Genomic DNA, 26,479 nt, shown 5'->3' with positions numbered 1-26,479 from the left:
AATAATGTCTTTTTCTGTATTTTTAGCTGAAGTTCTGCCATACCGAGCAAGCAAGTAATGGGATGCAGAAGGCTTAAACAGACAAATCTATTCTACTGATTTAATTCATATCCCACCATTTTCCAACATGGGACTCTTGGTGGTTTACAGCAGATTAAAAACAAGATTCCAGTAAAGAGAAAATTGGACTTGGGGGAAAAAAAAACCACAAATATATAATCCAATTAAAAATAGCACAAATGTAAAATGAATTAAAAATATATAATGCACAGCAATGAAGGTGAAAACACAGCACTCTAATTTAAAAAAAACCCTCCTGCAACAGGCTGTCTAAATAAAAAGGTATTTTCCCGTTGGCAGAAAGAAAAGAAAAAGGGTGCAAAACTACTCTACTTGTTTTAGAGGTGCAGCCACTCTGGACAGTGCTATAGACGAAGATGGACTACAATGGCACCAAACCTCAAACGTTGGGTATATTTAGCAGGAATGGGGAATGGTAGCAGGAGCCAATTTCTATACTGCACTGTATGTGTCCCATTCAAAGCATTTCCACTTGTGATTTCTAGGGCTTTTAAAATGTATGTGTGTGTTTTAAGCTAATCCGTTGCTCCTGGGAGTGACTAAGTCTTTTCAGACCCCTAAAAAGAGGGTGGGGAGTGAGGGGCAAGCCTGAAGTGTGCAAAAAAGTAGAGGTTGGAAACTATAGGTGGCCCACAGGGCACACGTTCTCCCTCCACTCCACATAAAATCTATACAATACACGAAACGTTTGACATTCCATGTTTCCCTCCCTTACTGAAATACAGAGGTACTGACTGGGCTGATAACTTCATAATTTCCTGTGTTCTTTTATGGAGGTCTTTTGATGCCTTCAGATTTCAGAGAACATCTGCCACATATCTGGTGATTATGCCCAGATACAGCATGGTGCCATGGTCTGAGTACTGGACTAGGACTCTGAGCCACAGTTCAAATCACTGCTCAGCTATGGAAACCACTGGGTGACCTTGGGCAAGTCACATTCTCTTAACTTTAAATGAAGGCAATGGCATCTGGTCAAGAAAACCATAGGACACAGTCACCTTAAGCTGCAGTAACAACACTCGACTATTAACAGATGGTGCAACTGTGAACTGCAGGGGGGCTGAGGAGGCTTGCCCTTTTCTTTTGCACTGCCAGCCTGCACACTTTTCAAGAAAGAAGACCTATTGTTACTTAAAACCAGATTAATTGAAGAAGCTCTCTTCCTAAGGAACCAAATGGGTTTGTACTGAAACAGATCCAGGGGTCCCTGTTAAGGCCTTACAAGTTGAGCAGAGTTTACTCTTGCTGGAGATAAGGTTTGGTCTTACTTGGCAACTTTGCCATTCACCTTTACTATGCTGAAACATTTCTTCAGCTGGGAAAAGCACCGCTAAAATATGTGAACTGGCCAAAGCAAATTAATTAAAAAACAACACTTTTTTTGGTATTGGTAATGTTTGTTTGTTCAAGCTGAAGGCAAGCAGCTTTCCAAGCGATGGCACTGTCAGGGAGAGACTTGGCTGGGCATTGTTACCCAATTTCCCATGTGACATTCAGCCATGCGAGGAGCCACCACTTTTCTGGATCTTGCTAGTTTTGGCACTGAAGCTTCCTTGGCTATCCTCATGGATCACCAAATTTGGAAGAAGCAAGAGAGAGTCAGGCGCTCTTTTTCTGTTCTCACCTGTCCAGTTGAAAACAACTTTTGGCTGGATTTACAGCCATCCTGGTATCTTCTCAATAACTGCCATAGGGCCCAAAACAGATTGAGAGGAAAAGACATTAAGTCTGATGATGGTCACCTCCAGTCCAATTCTGTTCCAAGCCGCCTAGACAGCCTTAGGGTGACCTTTTGGACCAATGGCCTCTTTTCTGCATGGCCAGGGGCCTGCAATGAGGGAAGATGGGCCAATGCAGACATGTGAGGCTTCCCTGGGGCACCTGTGGGTAGAGGAGAGTGTTACTGACCTGTGCGCCATCAGCTTCTGTTTTCAAAAGGTCAGAGGAGAGCTGGTTGCAGTAGAGGCCTGTGGGTCTGAGAGCTGGGTCATTAACCTGAAAGAAAGCAAAAATAAATGCAAAGAGTGAATTCAGAAATTTAAGTAACGATTTGCTTGGAACAATCGGATATGATAGTACTTCTAAGAGGGAAATTAAGTGAAAAAAGGGATGGATGACTGTAAAAATAGGAAACTCAAATTGCTACATCTAATTAAATTTAATTAAGAATAACTACATATCTCAGAAGCTAATGATTATTTTGAATTAATTGAAAATAAGGGGGAAATTTATTCATTAAGACAAAAGACCAAGGTAAATAAATGTTTAGAGAAAATGATAATATATATACTTATAGATACAGCTAATGAAAACATTCTTTATGTGAAGGAAACATTATAAAAGGTATGTTAGATAATACAAATGGAAAAATTATACACCTATATAGAGATTTCCACAGTTGGAAGTGCAATCTATGTTAAATGTAATTTTAAAATAATGTCTGTATTTGGTTTTGAAGTTTTGTAGAGGTGTTACTTATATGTTTGTATGTCATATGTTTGTAAAAAAAAGAAAAAAAAGAAATTGTTTGGCAGGGTCTCCTCTCCCATCTTCCACTAGCAGATGGGTCAGAGGCAGAGAAACACTAGGATACGATCTAAAACTACTGGCTTGCTACAAGGCAAGATATTTCAGCATCTTTGTTCTTTCCAAGATGTAGCAGAAAACTGTGCATGACACAACTACTAGAGCAGTGATTCCCAAACTTTTATCCTCCAGGTATTTTGGACTTCAACTCCCAGAAGGCCCAGCTAGTCTGGCCAACAATCAGAAAATCTGGAAGCTGAAGTCCAAAACATCTGGAGGACCAAAGTTTGGGAACCACAGCACTAAATGATTCCCCTTGCAGACAAGACATCCTGGTACGTAAGAGCTTGCAGTCCCATTCCTCTGGGGTTCATCTGTATAGTAAATCCAAAGGAGAAACAGGCAGGGCATACCTCACCCCAGATTTGCACTGCTCTGAGTCCCTCTCAAACTGGCTTCTCAGATTTCCCCTTCACTGGGAATCCTGAGAGCCATCTACTATAATAGAGGTAGAACAGAAGAAGAGTCTTGGTGGATCTATGCAAGGTCTCATCCAATATAGGGCCCAATACCCAGTGTGGCCAATCAGCTCCCATTTGCCCCAGCCAGTATGGCCAATGTCCAGGATTGATGAGAGTTACAGTCTAGCAGTATCTGGTGACTTGCCTGTTTCTAGCCACTGTTTTAAAGTGTTGAGCTGTGAATTTCATTCTCTGGATGTGATAATCCTGCTTTGGTTCCCAATCTTTGGTACTCCAGAGGTTTTGGACTTTAGCTCCCATAATTCCTAACTGTTGGCCAAGTTGGCTGTGGCTTCTGGGATCTGTTCTCCAATAATAATAATAATGGAGGACCAAAGATTGGGAGCCACTAATTTACATCATACAGCCCTCCAGATGTTGTTGGACTCCCATCTCCCAGCAGCCCTGGCCAGCAGAGCTAATGGAGAGGATTGCTTGCAGTTACAGTCCGAGAACATCTGGAGAAAGGCCACACACTCCTGAGCCTTCTTGTACATATTTAACAAAGATGCAGGTCTAGCACCAAATACCTAGTTTGCAAGGACTTCCAAGGCTCAGCATGGGTGCAGTTGCTAGTTTTTGGGGTGGTGGTGGGGAGAGGGCATTTTCATCTCCCTGAACAAAAGGTATCAGCCTTGGGATCAACCAGTCCCTAGAGGGAGCAGTCTTGCTGTGATCTTCCTGCTCTTTGCGAATGGAGGCAGCCCCAGCTTCTTAGCAAGAGCCCCTAAGCCAAGCCACAAGGAAGACATGCACTGGCTCCACTCACCTGCTCAGAGCACAGCTGGTTCATACTGGGCATCTGCAGTGAGCTCATTGGCATCTGCCCAGCCATTGGATTCATGTTCTGGACATTGGCATTCCCTCCAGCCATCGACACTGTGATGCTCATGTTGTTGTACATTCCTTGCTGGGCTGGTGAGGGCTGGGTCTGCCCAGCCTGGCCAAAGACGCTGCGAGCAAAGATATGAAAGTTAGGCATAGGAGAGGGCTGCATTTTGAAACAACTCCCATTCCTAAAAAAGCTATATGGGATGTAAGAGACAAGGATGACACTCCTTCTGCTCTTAGATTTACCTGAGCCACCATCATCTAAGGTCTTTCCATGCTTGTCCAAGAGAAGAAGAGATGGCAGGTACACAGCAAACAGTCTAGCTAGAAACCTTTCCAAAATTATTTTGATTTGCTAAGTAAGCGATCTATAGGACACATACAGGCCAAAAACATGGCTGTGCTAACTGTGCAACTCTGAGGTCTAGATTCTGGCCATAGCAATAGAGAAAGTGCCTTAGAGGCACAAAATCCTAAGAGCCCAGTGTATGGCATGCAGGGATAGCATAAGCAAGCCAGGTGCACTTAGCTGTGGAAGGCTCTAGACATGTTTTCAAGCTAAGGAGTGAAGGGAGAAAGTCAGAAAGTGACCAGAAAGTAAGGCCTAATGCTGTAAAGCCATGTTGAACAAAATTTTTCTTAGGGAAAATGCTTTAAATTCCTAGTGATTTCAAATTAATTGAAACATGTACAAAACATTCTCAGCCATGTTTCAAAACATCTTGACATGTTCTGCTGGTAACATAACAGCTAAACAGTGGAATAAGATGCAACAAGTACAACATTCATCGCTCAGAAACAGTGCTTGCTCCTTATCAGATCTTTCCATGCATGTCAAAGTCTTTGCACTGATCACAAAAAGCTATGGAATACTCTTAAAGACATGGGAGTGCCACTCCATCTAATACTCTTGATGAGGAATCTGTACTTAGGACAAGAAGCTACTGTAAGAACAGAATATGGAGAAACAGAATATGGAGAATGGTTGCCATTTGGTAAAAGGGTCAGGCACGGCTGCATATTATCACGCTACTTGTTCAACTTGTATGCAGAAAATATCATACGAAGAATGGGTTTCGACTCAGATGAAGAAGGAGTGAAGATAGGAGGAAGCAACATCAACAATCAAAAATATGCAGATGACACCACACTACTAGCGGAAAACATCACGGACGTGGAACAATTACTAAGGAAGGTCAAGGAGGAAAACTGAAAGGCAGGTTTGCTCCTGAGCATAAAGGAAACAAAAATAATGATCATGGAGAATCTACATAAATTCTGCTTAGACAATGAGGAAATTGAAACAGTTAACAATTTTCAGTAGCTTGGATCAAACACTGAACAGAATGATCAAGAAACAAGAAGACTAGGAATGGGAAGAACAGCAATGAAAGAGCTAGAAAAGATCCTCAAGATTAAAGCTATATGACTGAGCAGTAAAGTTAGAATTGTCCAATCCAGTGTATTCCCCATCACCATGAACAGATGTGAGAGCTGGACAGTGAAGGAAGCTGATAAAATGAAAATCAACTCATTGCAGATGTAGCGCTGGAGAAGACTGCTGAGAATACTGTGGACAGCCAAAAACAAACAAACAAACAAACAAACAGATTGGTCCTTAAACAAATCAGGCTTCCAGGGACCCTTGAATTAGAGCAAACTTGCTGAATCAACAAAACATAAATTGAGGGCCGATTTATCATCTTAAAATTGATTCTTTGGGTGTACTTTATTTGCAAGTAGCAACTGGACTTTGCAGCAACTGGAATAGCAATTAGAGCTGGAAGGGATCTCAAAGGTCACTAAACCCAACCTCCTAAGCCTCATCCTTGTCTGCCTATGAATTTTTATGATTAGAAGATACACACAAGAAGAAGGAGGAGGAGGAGGAGGAGGAAGAGGAGGAGGAGGAGGAGGAGGGCCTGCTCCTGACTTTGTGAATTATCGGTCAACAGGCCTAAGCTTTGGAGACACGTTCTTGAAATCCCTGTAGGTCAAAATGGCTTTGCAAGTATTGTCTTTTGTAGATAGTTTATCTAATTTAATATAGTAGTTCATAATGGACATATTTTATATCTAATTTAATACATTACAAGGCATATGTAACATATATAATTTTAGTATTTTTTTCAGTTTCTGCCTTGTTGAGAAGTGTTATTACCTATGTACTATCCCTCCTCCTTTTCTTTTAAGAATGCCTGAAGAAGAAGAAAAAATTAGCTGAAAAGTATTGGGCCATTTTGAGAAAGAAAACCTTAATTTTATAAATCCTGAGACTGACTCTCTCTGTCTCTTTTTAGATCTGATCCAGTCTCTGCCCAGTGCAGGAGTCCCTCTGCTTTAACACCTTTAAGAAAGGAGCATTCAACCAACAGACCTTATGTAAGTGCTGAGTTACCAAGTTCCCATTACAGTGGTGCCTCGGGTTACGAAATTAATTCGTAACGCGGCCGCTTTCGTAACCCGAAAAGCCTTCGTAAGCCGAATTGCCATAGGCGCTAATGGGGAAAAGCCGCGATTCCGTGCGAAAAAGCCGAAAAAAGCACCAAAAGTTTTTTCGTAACCCGAAAAAACATTCGTAACCCGAAACAATAATTCCCTATGGGATTTTTTCGTATCCCGAAAATTTCGTAACCTGGGTATTTCGTATCCCGAGGTACCACTGTAGTAGTAGAACTCAAAGATATAGCTGTGTTAGTCTGTAGAATCAGTATGTAGAGAGATTTTCTAGCACCCTTGAGACTAAGTCTATGAAAGCTCATGCTGCCAACTTCTTTCTTTCAGTTAGTCTCAAAGGTGCTCCAAGATCTCTCTACATACAAGTTCCTATTGATTCAAGAGGTTTACTCTAGTTGGGCCAACAAATGAATTTAGACCTATGCAGTCTTCTTGCCCCCATATAAAACTTTGCTGAGATCTGGAATGTAAAAGAGGAGGAGGAAGAGGAGGAGGAGTGGTGAATGTATGGTGTTCCCATCTAGTGTGTGTGTGGGGGGGGGCTTACTTGTTATTCCCCATGGGTCCTTGCTGCCAGGTCTTCATGTCGGGTGACTGGTACCCCGGTGTGGGTGGTGCCGACTGGAGCATGGGGCTCTGAGAAGGAGGGACCTGTGGCGACATCAAGGGGCTCCCAGGACTGAGCGAAGGGGCAAAGGCTGCCTCCCCTTGCTGACTCATTCCTGGAGGACAAGAGAAAACAACAACCCTTCTGATGAACTTGGAGGAGGAGGACAGTGACAGCCCCAGGGAGAGAGAAAGCAACTGAACCGTCCCCTGGTTTTAGCCAAGGACTTGCCCCTACCCAGCCCAGCCCAAGGACTCACCTGACCCTGAATACTGGAAGATGTTCTGCTGCATCTGAGGGTTCATGTTGGAGCTGAACTGTCCTCCGACGCTGCCCATCATCCCTCTGTTCACCATATTGTTCCGGCTAGCCAGGGCCGCCTCTGGGTTGGCTGCTGCCAGCTGTGAGAAGGGGCTTGTGGAGGTTGGAGGGTTTCCCGGATTCGTACCGTAGTTGGGGGGGAAGGGGAACTGCTGAGGGGGAGCCTGGGGGAGACGCCCAGCCCCCAACTGCACAGGGACCCCGGCTGAAGGGGGGAGGTTGTTCCCGAAACTTTGTTGCTGCCGCATGAGCATGGCCCGTTGCTGCATGAGCTGCCTCTGCCGGTGCTGCTGGCTGTAGAGTTCACGCTGACGCTGGGCCAGCATCTGTGCGTTGAGCGGGGGCTGAGGAGGCAAAGAGCAGAGGGAAGAACACAATAGGGTTAGGGAACGCCAGAGAGGATGGCCCTTCCACTGGAAGGTGACGCACCTCTTATTCCAGCGGGCTTGAGGATAACCAATTACTTTCATGTAAAAATCTTCTCTTTCCTTTTACTGTTCTGTATTACTTTTTTCCTTTGGTTTTTTAAAAAGCCATTTAATGCCATTAATGTTTTGTCTTTTATGGATTTGTTTCACATTTTTTAAATTCTACATTCACTATGGACCATCCACATTCACTGGGGTTAGGGGCACAGGATCCCCGTGAAAGTGGGAAAATGGCACTGTGACACTTGTATTCAAACAGTTCAAGCCAGTGAGTGAAGCTACTGAGAGACAGGGCAAAAGCAAATGTATTCCTCCACGACTCTCTCTCTCTTGCATGTAAGTAATATTCCTCATAATCCTCAAGTTCTTTAGATATGGCAACTATGGCCACTAGTGACTAAGTGCAAGTGGAGCGTCCATGTTTGTAGATGCAGACCTTAGAAGTTACTCTATGGACTACACCCCTTCCGACCCTCCAACCAGCATGACCACTGGGTTCTGGAAGGTCCTGCCCCCCAAAAGTAACTGTTCCAAGCTCTAGGAGATAGCCTGCCTTTGTTGTAGGAGATTAATGGAATACCATCACCATCACAACTAGGTGCTTGTATCCCTACTTTAGACCCATGCAGAGCATACGTTCTGTCATTGAGCTTTATGCTCACTGTTTTAAGATCTGCTACATTACAGATCTCACTTGTCACTTCAGCTAGAGCAGTGATTCCCAAACTTTAGTCTTCCAAGTGTTTTGGACTTCATCTTCCAGAAACCTTAGCCCGCTTGATTAACAATCAGGAATTCTGTGACTTGAAGTCCAAAACTTCCGGAGGACCAAAGTTTAAGAACCACTGAGCTAGAGAGATGGGGAAATGTGAACCATCAACTCCACAGCTGGAAATACAGTGAGAACATAGGGTCCAAAAGCATTAACCTACATCTCTGGTGAACTTTGGAAAGCAACCGCCTGGCTGCTATTGGAGACAAAATGTTGGGTGATATGGAACCCCTCCTCATCCAGCAAGGCAACAAATATGACTCCTTATTTGATGAGCACCACCTTGCAGAATCTCCAGAACTGGACAGAAAAGAGGCATTGCAAATAGGCCAGACAGAACAGCATTCAAGGTAACTTTTGCATCATGACAGCTTTGTCTAGGGTATGGTCCAAGAGCAAACATTCCTGCTTTCTGCCTTTTGGTGCAGCTGGGAAGAGGGATGAATTGGTTTTTTTTGGGGGGGGGGGGGCAGGGACATGAAAATGTGGGGAAAAACCAGCTGCCTCTCCTGCCTCCTCCTTGAAGAGTGGCTGCTACAACCACTCCTCCCTTAGTCTCCCTAAGCCTATTCCTCCCCACCCACCCCTCTGCAAGAGCCCCAAAGTGTGTACAGAAAATGCCTTGGGTGCCAAGTAGTACATCTGTAGCAGCATCGCTCAGCAGAAGCACAGTAGCAAGAGAGGAGTCCCAGCATTTACCTGCCCCGCGATCGGTTGCTGCATGCCCGGCCTCATGCCAATGCTGCCTGGAGGGTTCCCAGCAAATTGGTTCAGGATGGCTTGACGGTTTTGGTGTATCAGCTAGAGAGGAAGCAACCAGAGATGTGTTAGAGCTCCAGTGACTGCAGTGTTTGGCACAGTTGTACACCCTGCCACTCTCTGCCAACAATGCTCCCTACAAAAATGGTGAGGGCTGCTTGCTTCAGTAGTCAAAAAGATCTAGAGGGATGGGCAGAAGTAGGACTGGGGGAAGAAGTGAGAGCAAGGGTGCAGGTGTGTATGGGGGGATTGAGGCAACTGTCCTTCCAAATAAGAATTCTACCTCCCCAAATGAAATTTTCCTTCAGTCTCCTAATTTCTAATATTGACAGTCATTCACACCTATGAGCCTTCTGTTTACTTTGTTGGCATTCCTTGGGTCACTCAGCCTGCCCATTTTTTGTGGATGCATGAACATTTATTTTTAAATATCCAACTGAAGTTTTAAGTTAAAAAAAGAACCAAAGCAGCAAACATCATCAGCCTGCACTAAGCAGCTCTCTTGGCCTTCCCATCTAGCATCCCAGTGCCAAGAGACAAAGGGTACAAGAATGAAGGCGAGGAGGGTAACTTGTATATGAGGAGCCAAAGGTAGCCTGTTTGCCACCAGCTAAGGCAGGACAAGGAGCAGACCCATAGCCCTCAAAACCTGTGGAGGCTCCCTGTAGATAGGTTGGGTGCTTAGGCATCCCCTCAAACACTTCCCAAAATGGATACAACTTCATTTTATCCTTCAGAAGACACAAGTGGAGCTGGAGAGCATTATCATCAGGGGCGGGAGAAAGATTCCAGGTAGGAGGCACCAAGTGTGTGTGGAGAATGTGCCAAGCGGTGCCCAGACTCACCTGCTGTTGTCCCTGGAGCCTTTGCTGCAGCTGCAGACGCAACTGGTTGGGCACTGTTGGGGGTCGGTTAAGGGTCTGCCGTGGCTGCATCCCCATGTTGGTAGGGAAGGCTCCCCGAGGTGGCGGGACTTGGACTGGCATGGGCCCAAAGGACTGCTTTTGCCTGACCATGCCCGGGAAAGGGCCAGCGAGGTTGGCGGTGGGCGAGGCAGAGGGGTAAGGCTGTGGGTACAGGCTGGGCTTCTGATCCATGACCAAGGGGGGCGGGGGTGGTGTCGCTTGCTGCGGCTGGAACCTCTCTGTCAGCGCTTCCAGGCCACCTCCCTGCTCAAGGAGAGAAAACACGTGCGAGATTTAGTCTCCCAAACACAAACACCCTGAAAGCTACTCAAGATGGCAGGAAGCCTTCAAAATGTGGAGGGAATTTTATTTTATTTTTTGTTGTTTTGCATTCAAAATAAGAGGGTTTTCCAACTCTCTGGAAGCGCCATCAAGAAAAATATTAACAAGGTGAGATTTTTTGCCATCTTTTCCCAATATTTGCACATCCTGAAGTTTTCTGAGGCATTATTCCATGCAGAAATGCATGTGGTTTTTCTTTGTAAAACAACACTGTCTCCTGTGTAGGAAAAACACATTACATTTTGCACAGAATAATCCCCTAGAACACTTCAGGAGGCAACTATAGGGACACAATATGGAGGAACAGATTGATTTCCTATCAGCAAGTGGGGTCAGAAAAGGCTTTACAGTATATGCAGAACATATGATTTGGAGACCCAGAGGAAGGAATTGTGGAAACTGGGGGAAGGAACGTTAACAATTTAAGAAATGCAAATGTCACCATACTAATAGCAGAAAATAGCAAAGACTGGGAACTGAGCATTGCTGAAAGTTAAGGAAGGAAGCAGAGGAGTAGGGTTACAGTTAAATATTAAGAAAACAAAAATAAAATAATGACCAGCGATTATTTCTGTAACTTTAAAGTGGGTAATGAACATATTGAAATAGTTAAAAGATTTTCTATACCTTGCCTCAGTGATGAATCAAAATGGAGATATTAGTCAAGCAATCAGAAGGAGGCTAACACTTGGAAAAACAGCTATAAAGGAACTAGATAAGATCTTCAAACGTAAAGGTATATAATTAAATAGCAAAAGTCATAAGCATTCATACCACAGTATTTATTATTTCTATGTATGGTTATGAAAGCTGGATAGTAAAGAAACCGAAGAGGAAGAAAATTAACTCATCCGAAATGCAGTGCTGGAGAAAAGTTCTAGCAAGGCCATGGACTATAAAAGACCAAACGAATGGGTCTTCAGGCCTGAACTCTCTCCAGAAGCTAAACTGAGGCTGTTGTATTTTGGACACATCATGAGAGACAATGTCACTCACTGGAAAGACAAGATTTGGTCAAGTGGAAGGCAAAAGGGAAAGAGGGAGACTGCACTACAGGCGGACAGATTGAATCAAGGAAGCCACAATGGCTGCCCTGAGTTTGCAAGACCTAAGCCGAGCTGTGGATGACCAAGGCTCTTGATGGTCTCTCATTCAGAGGGTCACCATAAGCCAAAGCTGACTTGACAGCCCTTAACAAATTCAATAAATACTTCAGGATGTGCAAATACTGTATGGGAGGACACTGCATAAAAATATTCATTTTTTTGCTGCAATGGAGAGAAAACTATGGAAATTATCAACCTTGAATGTGAGGATAAAATAATTATTTACATCCCTGTTTTCAGGGACATGAATAATGATTTCATCCTCACATTCAAGGCTGATAACTTCCACAATTTCCTCTCCTCTGTGATTGTGTCTGATCTTGAAAGCTAAACAGGGTCAGCCCTGGTTAGCACTGAGATCAGATATGGCCTATTCATTCTCAGGTGCTGTAGGCTACATTTCAGGGGGAAGAACTGGCAAAACACCTCTGAGGATTCCTTCTCTAATAAAACCCTATGAGATTCATGGGTCAGTGTAAGTCGACAATCGACTTGAAGGCACATACAAAACATTTTCTTTTTGCCAGGAACATCAGGCAGTCACGTGTGGCGTTTTTAGTGTGCACCAAAGACACTGCAGGGATTTGTGTGTGCTTATTTTAAAATGCCATCTGTGAAATGGCTTTCAGTCTGACAGCAGCAAAAGCAAGGGAAGAGAGGCCATCACATTTTTGGGGTTCTTTTTAGAGCAACAATAATGAAAAGAAACAAATAAACAAGCAAACAGGAGCTGCCATGTTGGGAGAAGTCTGGGTTTTCACATTTACTCCTGAATAAATTTAAAGAAAGAGGCAGAAGGTATGACATTCCTTTCTTTTAATTTATTCAAATGCAAATGCATATAGCCAAACTCAGGAAAGCACAAGCTGGACCTTATCTGGGGCTCCGAGCAAACCTTAGCAGTGGTGGGTTTCTGGTTTTGTTTCATGGGAGGGGGGCACTCAGGCAGTACCCTTGGAGAGCTAACAGCATCAGGGAGAGAGTCAACGCAGAACTCTCTGAACAAACCACAAACCCTGGAGAAACATGGTGGCTTCTCATTTTAGGAATCGTTTCCAGAAGGGCTGCAACCAAAGCCTTCTTTCCAAACTGCTGAGCCATCTGGCACCTCTCAGTGTTTTAGCCTCTTTTGAATACTACCAAGCTCTTCCCACTTCACTGCCTGACTCCGATCCCAAAGTCCTTAAAATGGATGAACCCCCTTACCCCCGCTTAAATCTGAATGAGATTCCTGCTTCCCTCTTCCCAGACTCCTTTGGGAATTCCCAAACCACAAACACTTGGCAGTGTTGGCAATGCACCCAAGCCAGAAGTTCAATTGCCACCACCAAGATGCTTCAATGTTCATTCCCACTGATTTCAGAGGAGTTTGGGAACTAGCTGGAGGCTTTTGGAGAAGGTAGAGTTTTGGCACCAGGAAAGTAGCAGGAGGAAGAGAGAACATGAAATTAACCCTCTGCTTCAGATGCTTTGCTTTGGGCCGCAAAGGGGTGGAGGGATGCCTGCAGCAACACTGTGACGATTCAAGAGAGACTGAAGATGGTGTAAGTAGTGAGGAGTGCCTTCATCCCCACCCACCCTGCCTTCTACCATGCCCTTGTCAACTTACAGCTCTCTTCTTCAAAAAACAAATTGTAGAGCTCACAGTGCTTGCAATATCTGCAGTGCACAAACAGGAGTTTGCAGAAAAGTTAGAATCACACAAGCCTCTGTATTTGCTATTACCATGAATGGATGTGAGAGCTGGATAGTTAAGAAAGCGGATAGGAAGAGAATTAATTCATTGGAGATGTGGGCCTGGAGAGGAGTGCTGAGGTTACCATGGACAGCCAAGAAGTCAAACAAATGGGTCCTAGAGCAGATCAAGCCAGAAATCTCTCTGGAAGCCAAGATAGAATCATAGAATCGTAGAGTTGGAAGAGACCACTAGGGCCATCCAGTCCAACCCCCTGCCATGCAGGAAATCCAAATCAAAGCATCCCTGACAGATGGCCATCCAGCCTCTGTTTAAAGATCTCCAAGGAAGATGACTAGACTGAGGCTGCAGTACTTTGGCCAGATCATGAGGAGGCACGATTCACTGGAAAAGTAATAATGCTAGGAAAGGTGGAGGGAAGCAGAAAGAGAGGAAGGACACATGTCATATGGATGGACTCTATTAAGGAGGTCATGGGTATGAATTTGCAGGACCTGAGCAGAGCAGTGGAGCATTGGGAGTCTTGGAGGTGTTTCATCTGCAGCGTCGTCATGGGTCGAAATTGACTTGAGATGGATAACAACAACAAAAACCTCAAAGTCATGTCCCTCTGATTTTTTTTTTTAAACTAGAATGGATGCCATTCCATTAGAAAGTGGTTTAGGGTGGGTGATGTTTAAAGCAAACTAATGGAAGTTCATTTATGCTGTTCATATCCAAGAGATGTGTATGCAGAACCAGTTGGGGGGTGGGGTGGGGGGGGATAATGGACAGTTAAATACACTTAGTGTCCCTTCCCATCCTTGTCTAGCTCACTGCAGATAGTACATCTAAAAACACCACCCACCACTATTAAGCTGAGTGCCCAGCCTGGGAAAAGGAAACAGCTTGCTCAGTATTATTTCTGGTTCTGGTGGGCAATTGAGGGGGAAAAAAAGGGTGGGGGGAGATTACTATCCCCTTCCCCATATAAGTTTTTATAGATAGTCTCTTCCTCCCTCTCTCCACGCCCCATACCTTTTGCATCAGATACACGACAGGGTCTTCTTGGTGGATGCCCCTAGGCTGTGAAATGCCTTTCCTTAGGGTGGCCAGCATGGCCACTTCTTTGCTGTCGTTCTGATGGTGGCCAAAGCCTTTTTTTAAAAAAAATCATTCTGGTAGGCTTTTGAGAATGGAAGGTTCTTAAAGGAAGTGCTTTTTCCAGTGTGTTGTACTGTTTTAATCTACCATTTTTAAAAAACTGTGTTTTAGTATTTACAATTGTTTTACTGTATATATATATTTAATTATTATTTTTATTACAGTGTACCCTTCCTTTACGCAAGGGATCTATTCCAGACACACACCCCCGTGCATAAGGGAAATGCCGCATATGGTGGAGCCCCATTTAAAACAATGGGGCCTATGGCGTGGTGTGCATGTGCGCCATTGTTTCTTCAAGCACATGGCTGCACTGTATTTTATTTTCTTATTATCCCACCTTTCTCCCAATATAGAGATTCAAGGCGAATCAATACAGAGACTCAATAATTTGTTTTTTAAAACTGATTTAAATTGATTGCTTACTGAATTGCTTTGAAACTTTTGTACTATCCATTGTTTTAACTGAATTTGGTTTTAACCTATATATTGTGAGCCACCATGGGCCCTCTTTTGGGAGAAGGGCAGAAGACTAATTAACTAGGAGCAAAGCTCAGTACCTGGACTAGTTTGTCGATGCCAAGAGCGCGGTCCAGTTCTGCCAGCTCATTCTCGTCTTTGCCGCTCAGGAAGGAAACCAGCTGCTCGAGAAGGGCTTTCTCGTCATTCCGCCCCTCTGGGGTGGTTGGGGGGCACAAGAGCTCATCCAGCTGAGAAGTGATGCACTGGCTGTAGGGAGGGAGAGGCAAATGAGAAAGATGAATATCTAGTATTGCAGAATTCAAAGATATAGCTATGTTAGTCTGTAGAATTAGTGCATAGGGAGATCTTTTAGCACCTTTGAGACTCACTGAAAGAAAGAAATTGGCAGCATAAGCTTTTGTAGACTTCAGTCTACTTTCGCACTAACGGACATCGTTCCTATGTCTTTGTTAAAATTGGACCTGCAATTTCATTTCCATACACAAAGGATTTGTAATTTGAATTGACATCCTCACATACCATTGGCATATATATGTCTGTGCCTGGCTTCCACTCCACCAAATGCATCTGAGGACATAGACTAAAGTGTACAAAAGCTCATGCTGCCAATTTCTTTCTTTCAGTTAGTGTAGTATTGCAGTAAATTAAACCATCAGTCAAGCATTTAGAAACAGAGTAAAGGCCTCCAAAGAGGATTTATTTTATTTTATTTTATTTATTTGTAGGCTGACTTTCTCCCAGAGTGGGAGTGACCAAGGGAAAGTGAATACAACAAATGTAAGAATTCTTGCTCCCTGCAATACTAGAAATTTGAGGCCTGAAGGAAAATCTCAATGGCGGCCGCGGGGTGGGGAGGATTCTTATTTGGAGGCAATGCTTTCATTTTGTCCCCCACATAGTTGTGCTCCTGTGCCCAGCTAAACCTGGCTTGGCCCTACACCAAGTGAAAGTACCCAATGGACTCCCATTCCCCTGTACCTTCCCACCACCGCAAAGTCTGTATCCTTCCTTCCACTGGAACTCCCCACTCCCATCCCACCCTTGGTGGCCAAGCCTCTCTTCCCTTTTCCAGCAAGGCCTCTGTCCCAGCACCATGTGCTTTCCATTCCATTTGTACCCATTCTCTGCTTTGGGTTCAGAGGAGGGCAATGAGGATAATAAGAAGTATGGAGAACAAAACGTATGAGAAGAGCTTGTTCAGCCTGGTGAAGAGAAGATGGAGGGATAACATGATTGCCCTCTTTAAATACCTCAGAGAGGAGAGGGGAGGCCTGTTCTCTGCTGCAGGAGGGTAGATTTTGATTGAACATTAGAAGGAACGTCTTGATATTAAGAGCGGTTGGGCAATGGAACCAAACACCTAGAGAGGTGGTGGGGTCTCTTTCTCTGGACCACTTCAAAAAAGGGGCTAGACAGCTACCTGCTGGGAATGCATGAACTGGAGATCCTGCATTCAGCAAAAGGTTGGATGCAATGGTCCATGAGACCCCTTTCCAACTCTGTGATTCTATGTCAAAAACTCTATGACTCAGAAAACTATAAATTCCAGGATCCCACAGTATCCAGTGACAGCAGTTCAAATGATATCAAAATGGTAGAATTCTATTGTGTGAAAGGAACCTATGGCAAGTGATCCAAGCAAGAAAGGAGACTTAAGTAACAGAAACTCATAACAGAAAACCAAACTTGGACACTATGTAGAGATCTTGTAGTACCTTTGAAATTAAGTGAAAGAAAGAAGTTGGCAGCATTAGAGCTTTCCTAGATTTCAGTCTTAGGAAGTAGACTTAAGTCTACGGAAGCTCATGCTGCCAACTTCTTTCTTTCAGTTAAGTCTCAAAGGTGCTACAAGATCTCTCTACATGCTGATTCTACAGACTAATACAGCTTTATCTTTGAATTCTTCAAACTTGGATAGGTTTGGGAAAAGAACTCGAATAAAACAGACTTCCTTCTCTCCCACACATCTCTCATGCACCGCCTTTGTCCCCACACCAAACTGGAGACTTGTTTCCAATCTCTGTAGTTATGAGCATGTAATAATAGGATGACAGGGCTATTTGGAATCAATGGGATTCCTGTTTGGCTAGGCATGATGAGCGTGTCATGTTCTCTGGAAAGCCTCAGGAAGGCTGAGGACAAAAGATCCCAAACCCCAAAGTTCTTGAGGAGTCAGCATGTCTACCCATTTAGCTCCAGATGAGCATCACATGTCGAACACTAGCCAAAACCACAGGCAACAATGAACACAGCTGGGGTTGGGATGAGGAAGGGGGAAACAAGGCCCTCAAGAAGAGGAAGGAAGAAAAAGACAAGGACTTGAAGTGTGTCTAGAACAAGGCAACACTTCCATAAGCTAATGATCCCTCCCCCTCCGCCATGCATTAAGTTTGTAGGCCACAGTTAAATCACAGCCAAAGGGGAACTGGTTTTGCTTTCTGTGACTGGTAGACAAGAATGAAGTATACAACGTCTTTATAAATGTCAGCATCAGGCACTACACAGAGGAAGGCAGCAAGATAAGTCAAGACTAAAAGGACACATTGCAGGTGAAGCAACTGACAAACTTGGGAGTTTATCAGACTCAAGTTTTGGACCCTGCAATTGCGCTAAGGAAGTGTAAAGAACGTTGCGAAATGACTGTTTCGCACAATGTCTTACCACATTGCTTGCTTTTCCGTCATTCCCCCGTAATGTTATGTTAGCGCTACAATTGCACGAAAGTTGCGATTTGCATGATGCGCAACCATGCATAGCGGAACTGTCTACTACACCAGCGCCTTCCGTTTCTGTTGAGCATTTCGCATCAAAATCCTTGCGCATGCTCTTTGGAGGCTTTGGTGGCATCGTGACCTTTGTGTTTCCGGGGGAGCGAGGGGGTTCCCCCCCATCTCTAGGGTCCTATTTAGTGGAGGGGAGGGGGAGAAGGAAAGAGCCGAAGGAAAAAGGGGAATCTGGATGCAACAGGTGACAGAAGGTAAAAGGGCAAATCAGGGTGGCTTTTCCCCCCATTATTTTTATTATTAAATATATATACCCGTCTTTATTTTTATTTATTTTTTCATTATTTTTATTATTAAATATATACAAAATGAGCGCATATTTTGTTGTGTTTTTTGCTGAGGAATGTGTGTGTGTATTTGCCCTTTGCAACAGTATCCCTTTGCTGGAAGTCAGCTAATAAAAGTGAAAGAGAACAATAAAAGGGCACTTTTTTCCTTGGAGAATCCATGCTAAAATGTGAATGTTACAATCGAATGTTACATTTGTTGCTTTTGTCAATTAGGCAATTGGCAAAACGATACATGCTTTTGCAAGGAATTCAGGGACAGCTCTGAATTGCTTTTAAAAGTCATAAAAGAAAGCATGACAATCGCATCCTTTTCTGGCATTTACGGTGATGAAATTATTATTATTATTATTATTATTATTATTATTATTATTATTACATGTGCAAGAGGCATTCTGGGGTGGCAAGGAGTGGGGGATACAGGATGCATTATTTTTATTATTAAATATATACACTCCTGTCTTTATTTTTTCCCCAATATTTTTATTATTAAATATATACACCCGTCTTGATTTTTAGTTATTTTTAATTATTTTTATTATTAAATATATACACCCCTGTCTTGATTTTTATTTATTTTTTCAAATAAATAACCTCGCAGCTTGGAGGTTCCCTTTTTCCTCTCAGCACTGCCGCTCTTTGGATGACCCTTTGGGGTCCCTGACATTTGCAGCCTCCTCGGTGTTCATGCAGGGCAGAGGAATGGGGCTGGAATGGATGACCCTTTGGGGACCCTTAAATTTGCAGCCTCCTAGGTGTTCATGCAGGAAAGAGCAACCCCCCCTCCCCCGGGGTTGTCCTGAAAAAGGAAGGCCACCGGAAGGGAATGGGGTGAAAAAGCAGCCCTGCATCATGGGAACTTTGCAATCAGTAACTTTTGCATTGCATTGCGCTGCTGCCTACCACACCAAACCATTTCGCAACATTTTCGCAAGGATAATGGGAGAGAAAGGCCTGACTTCCCTTTTCCCCCGTAATGCCCAAAAAGGGGAGGAATGACGCTAAAACTACGGGAGCATTGCGCAACGAGCTCCCATAGAAATAAATGGCGTCTGGAAGAACATCGCACTTTCACGTTATTGCGCAATGTTGGTGACGCTAACATTGCGCGATAGGTAGGGGAAATTGCCAAAAACTCGCGTCTGATAAACTCCTTGGATTGAGCAACCACGCCTTGATGGGAGAATTGCAAAAGATTCTGACCTCTGTGAAGAACACACACCATTTTCCATATTCCTTTAGTGTACACTTAAAAGGAAAAAAATCTTTAAAGGCGTGTATGTGAAGAGCTCTCATTCGTCCAAAGAAACGAAAGGAACAAGTATCCACCTGAGTTGAACTGAAAAAGGCCAAAACTGAGTAATGAGGTTTGTTCTTCCAGCATCCCAAGAATGAACAGAATGGGCTCCTCTTTCTATAAACCGAGGTTGGTGCAAGGTTTGATAAACAGCAAGGAGATCTAAGTGTGTCCCATTCAGTCCAAATCCACTCAAACAGTGGAGTGGCATCTACTTGAAACAGAAGCCGTTCAAAGAAGTGACATGACATATAGGTCTAAATCCAACTCTTAGAGGACATCTGCACTGCAGTAATACTCCAGTTTGATACCAGTTAACAGCCATGGCTCAATGCTACAGATTTCTAGCATTTGTTGTTTCTTGTGACACCAAGGCTCTCTGGCAAAGAAGGACAAATGGCTCACAAAACACACAACTGGCTTATATAGGTCTGTCTCTGGACTCTCCACTCCACCCCATGCACCTGAGGAAGTAGGCTCAAGTCTAGGAAAGCTCATGCTACCAGCTTCTTTCCTTCAGTAAGTCTCAAAGCTGCTACTAGATCTGTTTGCATACTGACTTTCCAGCTATGTCTTCAAATAAATAAATAGGATTGCCACCATCATCCTCATCACATCCTAATCCCTTCTCCTTCTTAACCCCAAGCTTGGAAACTTTCCTGTTTGGGGATGCAATTATTATTGTGGTTGCAGTTGTTGTTGTTTGTATCCTGCTTTCCCCCCAAATTACCCAGAATCCCCAAGATGGAGAGGGTGGTGAGCACTGTAGTCCAAAAGGAATGATCCCCAAGCTGTGGAAAGAAGACAATAGAAAAGAGAACCCCGCTTCCCCAGATTTCTAAAAGACTGGCGGTCAGAGGGCTTCTGCCACTGGCCCTTTAGGCTTGCTGTCTCTTTTTCCTCCATGTAGGACCTCTTCCTCTGCAGAAAGAAGGCAGCTGCTCTCTTGGAGCCTGTTTGGCATAGATCTTGCAGCAAAACAGCCCTCCCAGCCCTTTAGGGAAAGCCTGGCTCATAACAAAGGGGATCTTAATAAGCCTTACAGATCTAGCTCCATTTTAGCTTTGTGTCAGCAGGCCAAAGAGAAAACGAGGGCAGGGGGCCAGGAACCCATAAGTGGATCCACTCCCACTCAGAGTTCCTTCACTGGGGCTCCTCTGGGATCTCTGACATTGCAAAACAGCTGCTCTTGCTTCCGTGTGGGGAAGGGAGGCAAAAGGGCAAGGGAAAGAGGGAATTCTCTTTCCCAGTTTTTGCCAGCACATAACACTGCGTGTTCCCGTTTAGAGTACCTAAACTCCACAAGTACACTCCCCAGTACAATTTCCCACTCCAAAATACATGGTGGTCTGTGCGTTGGTTTCCCAAAGATGCAGAGAGTGATTATTTGCAAGAGACGGGACAGGGAAAAGCAGAGTGGCTGGTTGGGACATCAGGAGGAACCGTGAAAAGTCCACTGCAGTCTCTCAGTGCCAAAAACTGAAACTAATTAGTTATTTCCAAAAGCAAGAGGGTGGACTTCCACCCTCTTTTTTTTTCTTGTAACTCTGGACACTAGATGGCACAATTTTGAACAGTTGGAACAAAGATGTCGCCCTTTGATAGAAAAGTCAAAGAGAAGCAAAGCAGTGAAAGAATTCAAGAGTTACGTTGGATATAAAGAATCCTGTTAGGCTAAATCTTCTTTTGAAAACCTTTAAAAATACCACGAACCTTCCAACTCTGTAATTCTCAGTTCTTAATTTTTTGTTGTGAGTAGAACTTCTGCCAGCATGGTACAGTCAGCCCTCAATATCTGCAGACTTGCCATCCACATATTCAACCATCTACAGCGGCACATGCACGTGGCCATGCCGCCATTAGGGACGAAGAGTCCCGTTGCCTCTAATGGCAATGTGCCTGTGTGCATGTGCTGCCACTGGGGGCAATGGGGGTTGTCCCTAACAGTAGTGCAGCCATGTGCATATGTTGCTATTGAAGTTCTATTCTTCCCAATGGTGGCATGGCTGCGTACATGGGCTGCCATTGGGGACAAGAGAACTTGAGCATCTATGGCTTTGGGTATCCGCATGGGATGGGTGGGTCCAGGAAGGGATCCCCCACAAATACCGAGGGCTGACTGTATAGTGCCTTGAGTGACGGACCAGGAGTCTGGGAAACCAGGGTCTGAATCACCACTCGGCCATGGAAATCCACTAAGTGACCTTGGGCAAGTTACATTCTCTAAGTTTCAGAGGAAAGCCATGGCAAATCTGCATAAATATGGCCAAGAAACCATCTGAATCAATATGATATAGTGGTCTGAGTGTTGGACTAGGACTCTGGGAGACCAGTATTCGAATCCCTGATCAGCCATGAAAACTCCATGAGCGATCCTGAACAGGGCACACTTGCCCGCTGACATAATTTGCTGAGAAAGAAAAAAAGTCACGACAGACAGAGGGGTGCACAAAAGAGTAGCCAGGCTCTCGTTGCAAGGGTCCAAAAAGCAGGGCAAAGTCTCTGAGTTAGCTTGGATGTCCTTCCCACAGTGTAAGAGAGAGATGTTGTTTCCAGTGGATGATCAGTGTTTGCTACCTGCCTTATCTAAGTAGACTGAGGGTTCCATCAGAATGGACGGGACAGCACCACCTGAGCTGCAGGTGTGTTGAGCCCTCCTGAAACAGCTGAAACTGTGGTCCAGGTTTTGCAGGACACCTAAGGCTGGAAATGATGGCTTTGGATCTGGCCTACCAGACAACTCAGTGGCTGCCTGTCCCATTTCTAGGACCACCTTTGCATTCATTTTCTTCAACCATGGTCCAGCAGCTGGTGAGAGGGCCTCCCCTCTGTTGCAACTACCATTGCTGTGGCTTCTGAGAGAGAGAAGAGCACAGGCATTGCTCCATCATGCCTTGGCCCCAGTGGCTGCTGAGAGTCCTCCCTCCATGTTCCAACTGCCATTGCTGTGGCTCAGAGGGGGAGAAGAGCAGCTACGCACAGCTTTCTTGTGCCTTGGCCTAGCAGCCAGTGATGGGCTCTCCCTCCATCTCAACTGACATTGCTTTGGCCTGTGAGGGAGAGAAGAGCAGCCAGAATCTGATGGACATAGTCCCCTCCTCCCTTGTAAGACTGAGGGCAGGGAACTGTCAAATTATTTGTAAGTCCCTCAGGAGATGTTTTGGCTGACAGGCAGAGCATAAATACTTAAAATACATACACAAACAAAAAACAGCATTTTTAAAATCCTTTTCTGATCTCCCCCTGTGAGCCATCTCAAATATTGGTTGCTGCATACAGAAAAATTCAAGTGAAATCAAGCTCTATGTTTTTGCTTTTCTTCGAGTCCTTTGTTTCCATTGATACAGGTTGCACAACATGTGCTGTTATGTACTGAATATGTGTTTGCCTACAGGGACACCAACAACAGAGAATGTGCCTATCAAAATCTCCAAGCAGATAAGAGCTTTGGCTTATGCTCTTCCAAATGCAGCCCTATGCCCATCATCCTGCCTGAAATCTCTCACAAACAACAGGGGTGACATGAGATTCGTACACTTACTCATCTGACTTGCTCATTGGTCCCCGGTTGATGGAGGTCATGGAGTTGTCTGACCATGGGATCTGTTCCCCCATTGCTGGCTGTCCAAACTGATGATCAGTGACTCCCAGTTCTAGTTCAGGCAAACCTGAAGGAAGTAGGGAGGTAAGGGAGGAGAGAAAAAGCAACACAACACTGTGGGAACCATCAAACCATAAGAAGGGAGTTTTGGTTTGCCTTGGTGACAACCAAGCTAGCTCCAAATCAGAATAGCTTCCAAGCATCATTCAATTAGGGATGTAAAGAATATTCAAAAAATACTCGATCGATAGCTGAAAAGGGGTTTTCCTGAATGTTGGGACACCCCAACAAGGGAAATTCTCTTGAGTTGAGAAGTGTCTCAGTTCAGAACTTTTCTGTGTGAGAAACTATTTTCTGGTTTTGTGTCTGTGTGCATCAAACTGTGTTTTCTACAAATAAACTTTGTTTTTTGATGCAGAATATTAGGCTTTCTGCTGAGAAATTCATGTTTTCTGCACAGAAAGCAAGATCCCTGCACAGAAAATACAGTTTGGCGTTTGTGTGTGCATGTGCAGAATAAGTCCTGAACTACAGATAGTATTCTAAATCTGTGCAGTTTTTGAGGGGTTTCTCACAGTGGGAAGAAAACTGCTCAAATACTTCATTGTTTCCTTCAAGATTGAAATCAGTGATGATCTACACCCCTAATTCAAATGTGGCCCTCTGTTCGAACTGTAAGAACCGAAATGACTGCCAAAGACTTCCTTGACTGAAAGAAAGCAGCTGTGTGCCATGGAGGGGGAGATTATTACAAGCTGTTATGGAGAACCACAAAGGGATGCATTACCAAACTGAATTCATCTATGACTCAAGCAGACTGCATCGCTTAGACTCCTAGCACTGTTTTCTTTTCTTGGGGGGAGGGGGAGCTCTTGAAGTGAACATGAGAAGAGCCATGCTGGATCAGACAAGAGATCTATCTAGTACAATGTTGCCTTCAAACTGCAGCTACCCAAACTGTTGCTCTGTGGCTGCCACAAACAAATTGCCGTAAGTTCACTTCAAGGCTCTTCCTAACCTCTAATAGTGCCTGGACCACTGCATAGCAATGAATTTGAAAATTCCCTGAACAGGCAGTGGAGAGGCAGGATAAGTGAAAGTAGATGGTCTCCCCTTCAGAATCATAGGATCATAGAATCATAGAGTTGGAAGAGACCCCAAGGGCCATCCAGTCCAACCCCAATCTGCCATGCAGGAAGTCACAATCAAAGCATCCCCAACAGATGGACAGCCAGCCTCTGCTTAAAGACCTCCAAAGAAGGAGACTCCATCATTCTCCAAGGGAGTGTCTTTCACTGTCGAACAGCTCTTAGTGTCAGGAAGTTCTTCTAATGTTAGGTGGAATCTCCTTTCCTGTAGTTTGTTCCATATTATAGTCTCTGGAGCAGCAGAAAACAAGCTTGCTCCATCCTCAACATGGCACCCCTTGAAATACTTAAACAGGGCTATCATATCACCTCTTAACTATCTCTTTTCCAGGCTAAACATACCCAGCTCCCCAAGTCTTTCCCCATAAGGAAAACTTGATGACAACAGAAACAGCAGAAAATCCAGGCAGTGATTGAGGAACAAGAGTAATGAATGACATCTTTTCCCTTCAGCATGGAGTCCCCAGCCAGTGAGAGGCCTGTCCTGAAGCAATGGCTTCACCTGAACCACTGGTGATCTGCTCCTGATGTCTGGATCTAAGATAAACTGGTGATGGTTACATGGTAGAAGAAAGGTCCTTCAAGCAAAAGTGTCTGCATGCATGCATGCATGCATGAACATGTGCTACAGAGCTGCACCCTGGCTTTGAACATCCACCAAGCACTGGCCACCAACCCTTTGCATCAGTGGTATTGGACAACATGGCCAGCAGGGTGAGACAACTGTGTCCAAACACAGCCATGGCCTAGAGAGCTGAATCAATCTGAGAGCATTTGTTTTGTTCTTGAACTGGCTGCACAGTGACAATGAAGTGTTCTTAAGCGTTGCCTGGCAACAGGAAAATAAAGGAACTGCTCCCAGCAGCATCCGCCGTCAATGATGGCTCAACCAGGGAATATGCCACCCAGGGGAGACTCGCTCAGGTGCCCTCTCAAAGAGGTTGCCCATCCAAGCAATTAGTAACCGAGCTGCGAGACAATGATCTCCACTGTGGACCCTGCATTTGTCAGGCGAAAACAGAGTCCTTCCAGAATATCCCCTGAAGCACAATCCACTCATGCCCTTGATTCCTAGGGCTTTTCTAACAGCAAGATCTTCCCTGTTTTAAACCAGACACACTCCACACTACCACAGGTTTTCTTTATTCTTGCAGGAGGATGAAAATGGCTTGTGAGCATCTCAGGGACAGCTGGCTACAAGCTGCTCAAGACACAAAGCGGTGCTAGATGGCCTTTTTGGAATGAACCAGCGTTGTTATTTTCCAGTGTTCTCTCTTGGGAGGAAAAATGGGTCTACAAAGCTGGCAATTTGTGAGAGGCTAAAAAAGAAAACTTTCCTGCAGGAGCTCTAAATGTGGGCAGAAGAAGGGCTTGCTTCATTTCTAGAAGCAGTCATCACGCGAGCTCCTCAGCAGCTCCTGTATTTTAACAGGGGAAGAGCTTGCAGGCTGAAACTCCTGAGCCAGTTCTGCAGCTCCATTTCTCTAGCTATTGGTTCAGTACTGCAGAAATATTGGCAAGACAGAACCTAAAAAGTGAGTTCCCAAAGAGCCATGCCTTCATCAATTTTCTTCTGCACACACAGATGAGATGCCATTATAACTTTAATCTGGGGGAATTTGGATTTTTCCAAGGTCTTTCCTTCTTTAAAGATACGGTGCACAAGGTAATAGAGAGGATGACTACCAATACAAACTTGAAATCTACTCCAAATTCCATTCACTGTGACCCAGAAGAGAATTCCCACCTGTAAACCCATATCCCTGTTGGCTTTAGTCAAAGATATTGACAAGCCGGAATGTGTCCAGAGGAAGGAGACCAAGTCCAAGATGATAAAAGGTCTAGAAACCAAGATGTATGGGGAATGGTTTATGGAGCTGGGCCAAAAGATGCCAGTTGAAATTCAGAGGTCTGGATACCAAAACCTTATGATAAATGAGAGGACTCTGGAACTGGGGAACACAGAAGACTAAGAGGTGGTTTGACCGGTATGACAAATGGAATAAGCATGTCTTCTGCTGCTGCAGAGACTAGAACAAAGAACCAGTGGATTCAAATTACAAGAAAAGAGATTCCATTTAGACATTAGGAAGAACTTCTTTACTTTAAGAGCCGTTTGAGGGGAATGGTTTATGGAGCTGGGCCAAAAGATGCCAGTTGAAATTCAGAGGTCTGGATACCAAAACCTTATGATAAATGAGAGGACTCTGGAACTGGGGAACACAGAAGACTAAGAGGTGGTTTGACCGGTATGACAAATGGAATAAGCATGTCTTCTGCTGCTGCAGAGACTAGAACAAAGAACCAGTGGATTCAAATTACAAGAAAAGAGATTCCATTTAGACATTAGGAAGAACTTCTTTACTTTAAGAGCCGTTTGAG

The 26,479-nt window shown here is 44.4% G+C and overlaps 1 protein-coding gene across 6 annotated transcripts in view; it reads right to left on the bottom strand.

Annotated features, from left to right (window-relative positions):
* Positions 1-26,479, bottom strand: part of NCOA1 (nuclear receptor coactivator 1) — a 393,895-nt gene that overhangs the window by 3,987 nt on the left and 363,429 nt on the right. For all 6 annotated transcript variants that reach the window (XM_042463672.1, XM_042463682.1, XM_042463653.1 and 3 more), the window contains 8 exons: positions 22,890-23,016; positions 15,059-15,227; positions 10,152-10,475; positions 9,247-9,348; positions 7,286-7,691; positions 6,967-7,141; positions 3,901-4,084; positions 1,993-2,079 (listed from right to left, as the gene is read on the bottom strand). In XM_042463672.1, coding sequence (XP_042319606.1) covers positions 1,993-2,079; positions 3,901-4,084; positions 6,967-7,141; positions 7,286-7,691; positions 9,247-9,348; positions 10,152-10,475; positions 15,059-15,227; positions 22,890-23,016 — 1,574 coding nt within the window. The remainder of the gene's footprint in view (positions 1-1,992; positions 2,080-3,900; positions 4,085-6,966; positions 7,142-7,285; positions 7,692-9,246; positions 9,349-10,151; positions 10,476-15,058; positions 15,228-22,889; positions 23,017-26,479) is intronic.

Source organism: Sceloporus undulatus, chromosome 1 (genome assembly GCF_019175285.1).
Source record: "Sceloporus undulatus isolate JIND9_A2432 ecotype Alabama chromosome 1, SceUnd_v1.1, whole genome shotgun sequence".
NCBI lineage: Eukaryota > Metazoa > Chordata > Lepidosauria > Squamata > Phrynosomatidae > Sceloporus > Sceloporus undulatus.
Note: the sequence above shows the minus strand (reverse complement) of the source record. Positions and strands in the feature narration are given on the sequence as shown.